Source organism: Protopterus annectens, chromosome 14.part0, assembly GCF_019279795.1.
Source record: "Protopterus annectens isolate FY-2018-M chromosome 14.part0, PAN1.0, whole genome shotgun sequence".
In the NCBI taxonomy this organism is placed as follows: Eukaryota; Metazoa; Chordata; order Ceratodontiformes; family Protopteridae; genus Protopterus; species Protopterus annectens.
The window spans coordinates 615,276,741-615,290,367 of NC_056748.1; the positions used below are offsets into that span (position 1 = coordinate 615,276,741).

General features: G+C 35.2%; 1 protein-coding gene across 1 annotated transcript in view; it reads right to left on the reverse strand.

Annotated features, from left to right (window-relative positions):
* PKD2L1 (polycystin 2 like 1, transient receptor potential cation channel) overlaps window positions 1-12,442 on the reverse strand; it is a 505,878-nt gene extending 493,436 nt beyond the window's left edge. The window contains exon 1 of the mRNA XM_044056364.1: window positions 12,018-12,442. Coding sequence (XP_043912299.1) covers window positions 12,018-12,315 — 298 coding nt within the window. The 5' untranslated portion in view covers window positions 12,316-12,442. The remainder of the gene's footprint in view (window positions 1-12,017) is intronic.
* Window positions 12,443-13,627: the final 1,185 nt, after the last annotated feature.

Sequence of the window (13,627 nt, forward strand, 5' to 3'; positions counted from 1 at the left end):
CCTACACAAAGGCAGCCCATCAACTGAACTAAACAACTACAGACCAATTGCAATACTGTCTCCACTATCCAAAATTCTTGAAAGAGTAATTCATAAACAGGTTACTGACTACCTTCTTACTAACAATCTCCTAACTAATACCCAACATAGATTCAGACCATACCATAGCACAGCCACTGCACAAATGCCTTTCACTAACACTGTCAACTTCCACAGGACCAGTAACAACTATGTTTCTTCTATCTTCCTAGGCCTGTCAAAAGCCTTTGACATGGTCTCTCATACTAACCTACTAAATACCCTCACTGACCTTCATTTCTCAAACTCCATGCTTGCATGGTTCCAGGATTACCTCACAGGAAGGCAACAAGCAGTCTCTTGGCAACAAACTCTATCACCCCTACTACTAGTCACTTGTGGAGTACCTCAAGGTTCTATCTTAGGCCCACTTCTGTTCTCTATGTTTACTAACAAACTCCATCTAGCAACCACTCATACATCACTCATCCAATATGCAGATGACTCCACAGTGATCTGCTCTGCACCCTCTCTGTTGGATCTTCAGACTCTAACTCAAAAAGCCTTTCATGAAGCAGAGTCCTGGCTCACAAACGATAACATAATCTTAAACCCTAAAAAAATAAACTAATGATCTTCCTCCCTAATAAAACTGCTCCCTCCTGTAGCACCTTCTTCATCTCCTCAATTAACAATACCATCATCACCCCATCACCACGCACTAAATAAACTATTAGGAGTAGAAATCGACTACAAAATTAAATATGATATTCACATTTCCCAAACAGTGAAAAGGGTGCATAAAAATAGGTACTTTATACAGGAATAAACACTACTTTACCAAAAATACCAAAATAGCTATTGTCCAAACACATTTAATATCCAGCTTATTATATGCAGCCCCCATTTTCACTAATCTCAAGAAATCTGAACTACAAAAACTTGAATCCTGCTGTAAAAAAAATGCAAGATATGCCACAAATTCACCAACTAAATCATACCACTGCCTCGCACTCAAGCAACAACTGGCTAGACCTCCCCCATCTCCTACACTATACACAGCTGATGAGGGCCCACAAACTCTACTCAGATCCAGACAAAATACCATCCTTACAAACCCTTCTTCAACCATATGTTACCAGTAGACCACTATGTTCCTTCAACAGACAACAAATAAAAACCTACTTATCCAGAAACCAAGCAGGGGATTCCCTATTTACTAACTACATAGGTAAAATCTGGAATTAACTGCCAGTAAACATTACCTCCATAACATCCTTACTTCTATTCAAAACTAGTCTAAAACAATACTTCCCTAGCAAGTCACTCTGTCCATGCTCCACCTTCAGTTGACAGATAACAACTCACTCTCAACTGTCTCCTCTACAAATCTTCTGGCTAATTAAACACACAGGAACTATGCATTTTAACATCATAATATAACCTATCTTCTAATCACCTACTTTTATTCATTGTTGCGTAAATGCTACTGACACACACTTTGGGATCTTACTTATACTGTAATCTTTTTGCTCTCTGACTATCTATATCTTCTCATGCCTGCATAAAATTCCTCTAATGTACTACTGGATTGTATAATCCTTGTGACCATAGCACATTGTATACCAATCTACTACAAATTACTGTTTTCTCATCCTTTACTGATGTATATAACTTACATTTAAGTTATGTAATGCAACTACTGACAAGTGGAATTTAATATGTCTTACCTCCATATTTGGATGTTATTCATATTTGTATGTATATGTACTAATTGGAGATTTTCTCCCTGGGCTTCCAATGAAAAAGGACATGTGTCCAGTCGGACATTCCCGGTAAACAAATGTAAAATAAATAAATAATAAATAATTTATATACACACACAAATATATATATATATATATATATATATATATATATATATATATATACACATATATATATATATATATATATATATATATATACACACATATATATATATATCTATATCATATTTCCTAATTGGTTTTATGCATTTGATATTGTTTTTCCCACACATTTCTATTACTGTATGGTGTTTTTAAGTTCACAGTCCAGAATTCTGCGCTAAGTTATAACTTATTGTTCTCAGCAATTATTCTTTTTGTTAACTTTTTAAGCCCATGATCCCTGCAAATTTACAGTTACAGGTAGGATTCACACAAGCAGTGCTTTGTGTTGCACGTGCTTCTTTCATTTCTAAGTTTCAATAACTTATATTGCAGGCGGATTGGATAATTTGCTCTTTGCTAATTATCTGGGAATGCTCTTAGCATTTCATTGTAGGAGTTTTGTTTTTATGACATAACTGTCAGAATTTCCGCCATGATTTACTATTTAAATAGTGTTCAGTGTGTTGCCTTTCAATGTCCCTGTTTATACTTACATTTGTTTACCCATTAGGCTCCACCCCTACTCAAGTATACTTTGGCGTATACACAAGGACATATTTTGTGGATGCACTGATGCAGATTGATTTTTTTAAATGATTCTACTGCTTGCATTCACACTGAAATGTAGAACAAATATTTTGTTCATAGCTGCTTTATATTAGCATAGATTAAGTTATGAAATGAATATACTAGACTGAAAATCTATGTGATTTACCTATTCACTTTCTTTCATTAACAGGGTGTTAAGGAAGTTTATCAACCATTTCAATGTGTAGAGCTAATTATGTGTAAAAGTTTGTAGTTTTCTGATTGCAACTTGAAATTTTATTCAAAGTTTTCACAGCTGGTGGAAGGGGGATATCTGTGCAGAAGATCACTGCATGTTTGAATGTTTTTTTGTGCCTTTAATTGTTCGAGTGTGAATTTATTTCCAAATGTCATTAGGATCTGATTACAAAAGTAATTCTTAATGCATCTAATAGGTTCATAGGTTCACAAGCCTGTAGCCATCCTTTTTTTTACGCGCCACCCCTTTAGTATGGGGAAAGTGACACTGAGTGATTAGATTTTCTACTAAACTCACCATAGAAATTTTAGCAGCTTCTGAGAGATAATCCCTCAGTCCTATCATACAAAGTATCCGGCAAAGCAGGAGTTTTGACAGTGTCTGTGGCAACAGGGCACCAGGTGGCCAAACTTGAGATCTAGATTTGAATTTCCTCAATCCTACCTGCATACTGTTTGACACTGAAATGTATTAAATGTCCTTTCTTTTTTGTAACCACCAAAGGTGGCATTCCTAATATTAGCAGAGCTAAAGAAATCTATAATTAAGCAAATAAATTACTATGTAAGAGTGTCCAGTCATTCCATTAATATTGTTGTATTTTCTAAAATGCATTTTAAGTGGATGATACAATAATAGTGCATATAAGTTGAACCAATATCTTTACTGCATTTTTTATGCTATCTTAATGCAAATCATGACAAACAGAAAATGTATCCATCCTCCCTTGTGTAGGTTGGAAGAAAACAAGGATTTGATAATGTGACTACAGTGTAAATGGTACAAGATGGTTGTAAAGTTGGAAATTTCTGTTTCAGTTTCTTCACCTCTAGTCACACATCCTTTCAACCTAAACAAAGTATAAGGTCCACAAATTTTAAGCACTAGAAAAGGTATGCTATAATCTCACTGCACCTAAGTTAATTCCTAATTAAATAAAGTAAGCAAACAAATGCTTTCAGAAGAATGAAGTACAGTTCAAAAATGCAATCAACTCTATAAGGGCTTAAAATTGCTACATTTCCTACAGCATATTTTCTTTCTTTTCTTTCGCCTCTGAAATATGATATATACAAGACTCTAGCCACCAGGAATTTCATCCAGATTTATGAGACACATCTGACTCTTAAAGCAACCCAATGAACAGCCACTGCCATCCATGGAGTTTTCCAGACAATGTCTGGAATGGAAGTAAATTATCATACTGCATATATACCTAGTACAAATTAGACAATTACCCGACTGCATGTCTTTGAGAGGTGGGGTAAAACTGGAGTGCCTGGAGAATATCTACATGAATATAGGAAAAATATACAGGCTGAGCACAGAGAGCACCCCACTTGAGAAATGAAGTAGAGAGAGTACAGTTGTATAAGCTGAACGTACCATAAGAGTAGATGTTTGAATTATCACTGCTGCAGTATCCTTAGACATATGGTTATATCCTGCCAAGGATATAACATCAGCCCAGCTTACAAACCTTCACAGCACCTTCTAGGTGCCCAAACTGTCAAGCTGTTTGAGCTGAGCTGATTAAAAGACACGTTTTGGTGTGAAGCCCTTTAGAGCTTTCCTGCCAGCAGAGAACTGCTCAGCCCTGAAAGGACAAGGCTAGGAATAACAAAAAAATAAATGTCCACACCCTGGAATAAAAAAAACATACCAAAAAATAAGGGGGGTGGAAGGAAGGATCATGCTTCACTTCAGGAAAGGACACATTTATCTTTCTTTTACTAGAAACTAGTCTACAAGAAATATTAATAGCCTGAATCAAACCTTGAGACAGTCCTGGTAAATTACTTCTATCCAAAGAAATTTGAGGAGTAGAAGATACATTCTTGGTTTTATGTTTCTTTTTGACAGGAAAAATCAGACCAACCATGCTACTAATGGCCGCTGCTGCTTCCCAAGGGATGGGCACAGCATTCTGATACAACAACGCAACCTTCCCTGTTCTCTCGCCCAGAACCATCAAGAGTGGTTCTCTCTTTCCCACTGAGGAGGATCCCAATAGTCACAGAGGAAGTGGCTAATCCCTGGCCCATAGTTGCTGTGGGTGCTACACCAGAGGGATCCTGGGTAAAATATGAGCAGCCTCAGGTACAACAAAGGGGCAAAGCATAGTCACCCACCTGTGGCTGAGGCAAATTGCTAGCCTGCTGTAGTGGCAAAGGCTGTTTACTTAACTGTTTGTGGCTGGAAGAACAACTTACCATGGGAGTGACAATCTGTTCCATGGTCAAGCCAAAAATGGTACCTCTATTCTGGGGAACGCAGGGAACAATGCTAGTAAAACTACCAGTTCACAAAAGTTACTTTTTTGACAGAGAAAACAGCAAAAACACTTTCAAACACTATGGCAGCTCAACAACCTTAAAATAAACACAACTTCACCGCAGAAAACAGTTTATAAGTTAGATCACACAACTTTTAACTACTATAGGTTTTAGAGTTTTAAATTTAATATTTCTGTTACAATTATTATTTTTTAGATATTAATATTTTCATACAGAGTGGAGAAATGGGTACAAAGATTTTTAGGAAAAATAAGCAAACGTGTCAATATCTACATGCATGTAGTACACATCTGAGTCGTATTTATAATGGTATAGTACATACTCAATTTTTAAGAGCCACTAGGCTCAGTACTAATGATGATGATTGTCTATTGCAACTTAATGAAATGCACTCTGAGTTTTGTAATAGGGGTTACAATGTGGATACGTTAGACCAAAATAAGAATATGGTTGTATATAAAAAAATATAGTTTAGCTAAACCTTATTTCCCTGGAGAACAGGTAAATAGTAGATGGGGCCTGACAACATGTTGCTTCTAGATCACAAATTAGATATCAAATTAAATATAATACACACACCAATAAGATAAATGTTATTATTATAGAAAATTGGTGTATTTTATGCGCCTCTGATAATATTAAAGAAATTGTAGGTCAATGTCCCAAGTTTGTATATAAGAAAGAAAGAAACTGAAGATGGCAATTTTCCATTAAAGATCTTAGCTTTTCATCTCATAATAATATAACAAAGGGTACTGTTCCATACTATGACTGCCAGTTTTGTAAAATTAACAAAAATAATGAATTTCAACATCCCATAACTGAAAAATTGTTTTTGGTGTTTTGTTATTTGCAAAACTAAGAGTGTAATTTATTTATCAAACTGTGAAAGACGCATCTGTTTTTATGTAGGTAAGACAAATTGGATGATAAAAGAAAGGCTATCACAGCATCTTTCAGGTATACTTATGAAGATTGAGAGTAATGCTCTAGTCAAGCATATTTATGAAAATTGAGAGTAATGCTCTAGTCAAGCATATCATGGAAGCAGATAAGACTCATATGTTTTCCTTTAGAGTCATTAGTGTTATTATTAAAAATGATAGAGCAAGTGATGTAGTTTAAATACTGATTGTATTGCATATAAGTGGATTAATTATTTTTTAGCTGATATGTACCCATGGTTGAATGATATTGTAACTATTAAACCCGTTTTACAGAAAATATATTTATTTGTTTAATAATTATATCAAGTAATTAGTTAATTGTTTTATTTGATTAATTTTTTGCACTTTGATTAATGTCTTAATTGATTTAACTGTGATATTTAAGAAGCAACTGAGCTTACTGCAGTTGTTGAAAGCATTGATAAAGAGCTTGCCTTGAAAGCTTTGTTGAATAAATACTGAAATATTTTAATACAATCTTGATTTATTTATTTATTTTTTGAGTTTCATTGTCTTTGCTTTTCTGGATTTTGGAACCTGTTGCTATTGGGTACCAGTTGGTTCGTTATTACCTTTAAACTGACAGAAACAACAAGTGTTCTTTTTAGAAGTACTTTACAGTATCGAGACAATCCATTACTATACAACACTCCTAGCTTTAAAATAACTTTCCTGAAAAGAAAAGTAAGAAAACATCAGTAGGAAATAAGAAAATAGAAGTTATTTTCCAAAATGAACTTAACTGCTCAGCTAAGGAAAGCACAAGATGACCGTTGATCCGCAAAAGCCTCAGAGGAGTGTACTCTTCAGTAGCAGTAAAGCTCTGAAGGGCTATGTGCCCAGACTTGTCTTTTAATCAGCTCAGCTTGAGCTACCTGACAGTCTGGGTACATGAAAGGTGCCCTGAAGCTTTGGTAGCTGGCAGGCTGTTAAATCCTTGTCAGGATATAGCCTATATAGCTAAGGCTACTGTAGCAGTGATCAATATGAAAAATATATTCTTGTAAGGTAACAACTTTACCCAGTGTACCGTTGTACCACCCCCTTCCAGAAATTAGCTAATCGTTTAATCAATGCATGTCCTCAAAACATCATATGTATTACAATGCATTCTCTGCATTTGTAAAACATTTTCTTTGTTGGGATTTCAGTCTGTTACAAATGAGACTATTCTGAAATTGAATGACCCCACCATCATACACATAGATTTACTGGAACTACTTCTCTGTCAAAAAAAATAATAAACAAACATACAAACACATATTTCTTTACTTAATATGCTCTGAGGTTGTTGAGCAGTTTTTGTTCCCATATATTTGAATTAGCCTGGTTTGTGTCTCTATAAATAACCCAAGACTATTAACAGAAGCAAAGGATCAAAATGTTAAAAAGGTACCACCTCAGTCAATAAAATAATATGACTTAGAATAAATAAATGAGGTATAATGTACTAGAAGTGAAGATACATAAACACAGTTATAAATATTCCACAGATTCCACAATCCCAGGCACCCATTTAATTACTATGGAATAAGTGCTCTCAAAAACTAAGGATACTTCATCCAAGGGCCCTGATAACATAGCAAATTGCCTGATTATCAGTGCCAAATATGACCTTTTTGAACCCCTGCTTAACCTCTTTAATCTAAGCCTCTCCTCTGCTTACAGTTCTGAAGCCTAGAAAGCAGCCATTTTAATGCCATTTCACAAAGGAGGCCCAAACATGGACCGTGGTAACTAGTCTCATATGTAAATTCATGGAGTATAGCATCTTAGACTTTATTAATCAGCACATTGAAAATCGCTTAACTCTGGAACCTCATAAATTTGACTTTGTCAAGGAAAGTCCTACTTCTTTATCCTCATTATTGTTTTTTTTTTTTGAAAAAGTAACTGAAGCAGGGCATAGTAGTTATGCAGTGCATACAGTATATCTAGGCCTGGCCAAGGCCTTTGCCTCTATTCTCCCAAGCAGTCATTATTGATAAACATATAAATCTTAATATAAATCTTTATATTGTGCTGTGGATAGCTGTTAGTCTGACAAAAACCATGTGGTTAGAGTTGCTGTAGTAACTCCTGAAAGCAAAAAATTACCAGTGGTGTTCCACAAGGCTCATCTTTGGGCACTCTTCTATCTGGCATATATTTCTCAGACTTTCAGGCCAGCACTCATGGCCTATAGTTATTTAAGTTTTCAGACGACTGTAAATTGGATGTGTTAATCGATCACCAACTGACTAATGGTCTCAAATTAAATATAAAAAAATGTGTCATAGTTCATTTTGCTAAACAAAACAGCTTCTCTTTTCATAAAGGAAATGCACCCGCATCAAACACTGTTATAAGGAATCTAATCACTGTTGTTGATAATTCCTGAACATTTGAACAGCATGTCTCCACAGTAGTTCAGGAAGCCTTTTATCTGTCTAACTTAATTTCCAAAGGCATCTTCACTAGGTCCAAATAAGTCTTGATTCCCCTTTACTTATATCTTATTAGACCCATTATTGAATATAATGCACCTTTTGGCATATATTTGTCTAAACATATTATACAACTTGTTAGACCTCACAGATTAATAACTAAAAGGATGAGTGGCCTCAAGAATCTTAGCTATCAGGATAGATTGGCAGTCTTTTTTTTTTGTACTCAGCCTCTTACAGACTCCCCTATGGAGATTTGTATCTAGCCTTTTGAACTATGAAAAGATCCAATCCTATCTGACCTCCTATTTGTTTGCATAACTAATGGTACCTCAAATACTCAGTAAAAGGAAATAAACCTTTATCAGCAGGTAAAACATTTTGTTAGCATGATAGATTCAATTCCCAAAGTAACCCTCACCTTTAGAACAAACTTCCACTACATGTCAAACAGAGCTGTATCTTTGCCACCTTCAAGGTAAATATAGATAATTGGAAGGGCGGCCTCAAATTCTTCCCCAGACTACCTTGTCTTATCTTCTTTATACATACCTATGAGACTAACATATTAAAGATAAAACACAGTCAAAGTGACCATACTGGAAAAATATTATTATAAATGAGAGATACTACAGTTCCCTAAAGAGTCTCATCTCTGTTTTGTATTTTACTTCCTTCATGATACTTAATTAAATATTACAAGACTAGGCATAACCAAAGACATCAGCTGCAGTCTCCTACTTTAACATCCACTAACAGCCTCTAGTTATTGGGTGATCATGGGCATGTCTCCAGTGAGTCTAAGTAGATGATCATTTATTCCATTATTAGCCATAAATGTACACATCAGTAAGGCATAAATGTTAAAATAAATATTTATAACTTTGTAGGTCAGTGGAATGTCATAAAACTGCTTTTGGTATGGTTGATATGCAATGGGGATGGTGCTATTTTTGAGTGGTGCAGTGGAATGACATTTTCAATGAGAAGCGCTGCTTAAAGAGCTGGGCAAATTGCCTTGTGAATGTTTTTATTCTGTAGTTAATAACTTGGCAATGTTTATGATGAAAATGATGCTGGAATATTAAACAAGGAAATAAAACCACAGGCCATTATAGTAGAATAGAGCAAGAGGAGGGGCAGCCTGTTGTTGCACAGCTGAATTGTACATACATTTTTATGTATTTCTCACCTTTAACTAAATATTGACACTTATGAGTTGCTTTAAAATATCTAAGGTTTGGCCATAACATGGTTCATAATTTGAGGTTTATCTACAAATTCACTGTAGCTTATTTGAAGTTAAATGCTCCTTAAATTTATTGTTTGGACACTGATGGGTTTGAATTGCACTGCAAAATTTGTGTTACAATGTACTTTAATATACAGATAATTTAAGTGACAAATAGTATTATTAGTTATTTTATTTACATCAGAAGCTACAGGCAGAACAAAGCAGAATCGTTATCCCTTTTCCAAAGACTGGCACATTTTATAAGCTGTAGCTTGCAACTATTACATGTTTTTTTGTTTTATTTGTGTATTTGCAATTTATTATTCTTTTTTCCAGGTTTTGTTCAGAAAGCTGCAAAATTAAATTTGCTTATTATTTTGTTATGAAAAAGGACCAAGCTCCATATATAGAAGGGGGAAACAGTTAAGCTCATCACAGATATTTTTTTACATACCATTAGCATATAGTGGTGTCCATCTGACCAAAGCATGTCAGTTGTTAAATTCTGATGTATAAATTATTACTGTTGAAATCCCAGCGAAATATTATTTTATTCTTTCAAAGTTAGAGTAGTATATGGCTCTTGTACAAAAACATGACATAAGTTACAGGGGATATAGTTTACAGAGGACAATACCATTCCAATACTTTTCTAGTCTGGCACATTTTTGCAAGCTACAGCTTGCAACTGTAACATATTTTTTGTTTTATTTGTGAATTTCAATTGTTTTCAAGTTTTGATTAGAAAGCTGCAGAATTAAATCTGCTTTTCCTTTTGTTATAAAAAAGGACAATGCCCCATATTAAGAATGGAGAAACATAGTTAACCTCAACATAGATATGTTACATACCATTAACATATAATATTGTCCAGCTAACCAAAGCATGTCAGTTGTTAAATTCTGTTCTATAAATTATTACTGTTGAAATCCCAGTATTCCTTTATTTTATTCTTTCTAAGGTAGATTAGTATGCGGTTCTGATACAAAAACATGACATTGATTACAAGGATGTAGCTTGCAGAGGACAATAATATTCTAGAAAGATGCATGACAGTAACAAACTGCTGACTCTCAAGTTGGAAAGGTAGACAACCTTGTTGAAACACACAGTAGCATTAGTAGGCCACACACAGACACACACACGCACACACGCGCACGCACGCACGCACACACACACACACACACACGCACACACACACACGCACACACACACGCACACACGCACACACACACTGACAAATGATAAGCTAAATGGTAGTTTGCATTCAGCTAAAAACAGTATTATTTATTCCAATAAAATACTGATGACAGTCCAGTAACAGCCTTAATTAATCTGTTTAACGATCAGACATAGAATGCTTATATAATGTGCTATTTAGGAGGAGAAGCTTCTAACTCTTTTGGTAACAGGTGTTTTCAACCAACACAAAACAGAACAAAATGCCATCCTTTCTTCTGCCTAAACACGCATGTTAATATTGTAATAATTCACATAATACATTTCAAAATGTGTGCTTTTCTCCAACTTTACCAAATAAAGGACAAAGTCAAATCATTTACTTAATTTGAAGAAAATCTAACTGTATGCATTTTTATCTGAATAACTTTAACATTGGAATTATTTATATTAATTAGTGGTGGGTAGGGGATATACATAAAGTGCCTGTGATTTCTGTTTTCATGTCAGTGCAGACTAGTTCAGGTAAGCAGAACAGAGACTCAGTTGAACGACTTAGCCACACCATTTGTTCATGGTTCAGTTCAATTTAGTTTCAAACCACAACTACTATCCTGCAAATCAAATGGCTGTTATACTTTATTTGTTATTACTGCCAGTATTTTGACTAAAAAAGTGATATATGTGCTCAGCTTAGTTAATAATATTACACAGTAGTCACTACTTGCTAGTCAAAACACAGCTGCACAATGCATGTTTCTATTATTAAGAAAATTGCACATTGGCTGTGGTTAAAGTTTCTTCATCACAGTTTCATGGCCAATGGTTCAGTCCTAATCTGTAATCATGGTCTTTATGAACTTTGCATGTTTTCCTTCTGTCTGTGCAGATCTTTTCTAGCTACACTGGTTTTCCTTTAGCTCTCAAAAACACGCTATTTCACTAGTTAGTCTAAAAGTGTCCGTATGTAGTGCTTTTACCCTTGCCCCACTAGCTTAGGTCATGGCTGAAAAGGATTTATGATGACACATTAATTTACTTGTTTAACAAATGACTAAATAAAAAAATGATATTATACACACACACACACACACACACACACACACACACACACACGCACACACACACACACACACACACACACACACACACGCACACACACACACATATCAGGACTTACTGAAGCATGCTTTTTAAATGGGAAATAGAACTTTACCTCTGATCCCTCTGAAGACCTGATAACAGCATCCTGGTGACTGCTTCTTTGTTGCATCGCCCTCTGATTTCTCTTCATCTTGGTATATGGGAAAGTTGGCTAGCTTCCCTGCATTCTCATAAGGATTTGGTATAATTGCTCTCGGGTTGTAAATTGCTCGGACTTTAAAAGGGGAAGTTGGAGGAGAGTGACTATAAGCAGGGTTATCCCAGGCTTTCTTCCCAAAACTTTCTAGCTCCAGTTCTTCTTGGGCAGTGAAATGACTTTCTGCCCTATTATTCAGCTTTGAAGAGCTCATTATTTTTTTTAAGTCCACTTGAAAAATATCTGGTCCACTTATTACCCAGATGTGCCTAATGCTGTCGATATATATTGAACCCAGGCAGAAGGCAGTCAAAGTAGTTTCTGAGAACAATAAGAGCTAATGGCTAGTCTGACTATAACAATTCAGGGAAGGTTTTCTAAGCAAAAAAAAGGCACTTCTTTTATAAAGGAATCTGACTTTGTGACATCAGCCAAAGAGGTGGTGCTGTCATTTTAATGACGGCCATAAATTTATCTGATTCTTTTCTGTTGTGGCAGTGCTTACAATACAGGTTCAATGAAAGACAAACATCATCATTTGAAGATGAATGCTTTTATCTTACTCTGCCTTGTATTCCTTAGTTTCTTTCCTTTTTATTCATTCAGCTCATATTTCAATGGAGACACAGCTTTTCATATGTGTAAATGTGTTTACCAGTTCCAAGCAGAATTAATGGAAACTGTTAGTTATTTTGTAAAGAAATATGCGTACATTTTATCATTGTTGCATTAAAAAAACACCTTGGCTCTGTGTCATAAATGTTATTTCAGCTACCCAGTTTTCTTTTCTTACTTCAGCACGCATGCATTTCTGCTCATCCACTGACAAATATAAAAGGTACTGGGCCCAGAACGATTATTGCTATTAATAAAATACCAATATTTTGTCTCATTTTGAGGGGTTTCATTTGATAGGTGCTCAAATATGTAGTATACTTGAGTGGTTAGTTGAGGTCATGCCTGGGTGACGATACATAGTCTGAGAAAGGCTGGAAACTGCTAATGCTATAATGTGTTGATTCTGCAACTGCCAAGATTACATTTGTATTTTTGGTGCCCATCTGTGTCATGCCATATTTAAATATCCCCCGAACACTTTTGAACCACATATGCATACTAGTGGCCATACAGAATGTACCACTTTGTGCTGAACATCCAGTGTGAGCTTTCAGGTTATAGTCTGCATTTGAGAATTTATTTATTTTGTTGACATTTGTTAATCAGAATTTTAAAGCCAAATAGAAACTGTTTCACTTTCAGTCCACAAGATGAAGTAGAGGTCTTTCGATGTTGAAAGAGAAAAATGTTTTGTTTTGTTTTGAAACACTTGTGTGTATTAGGGATATATGCTCAGGCTGGGTACACTGCTGGAAACTTTAAAAGGACAAGCTTGAACTTGAAGAACTAATGTAGAATGAGAAAGGGAAGGTGGTAGGCAAACATAAATTCCTGATGGACAGAAGACACATAGGTAGTAAAAGGCACTAGAGCAGAAAACAAACAGCAGACGTAAAAAGGAAAACAAA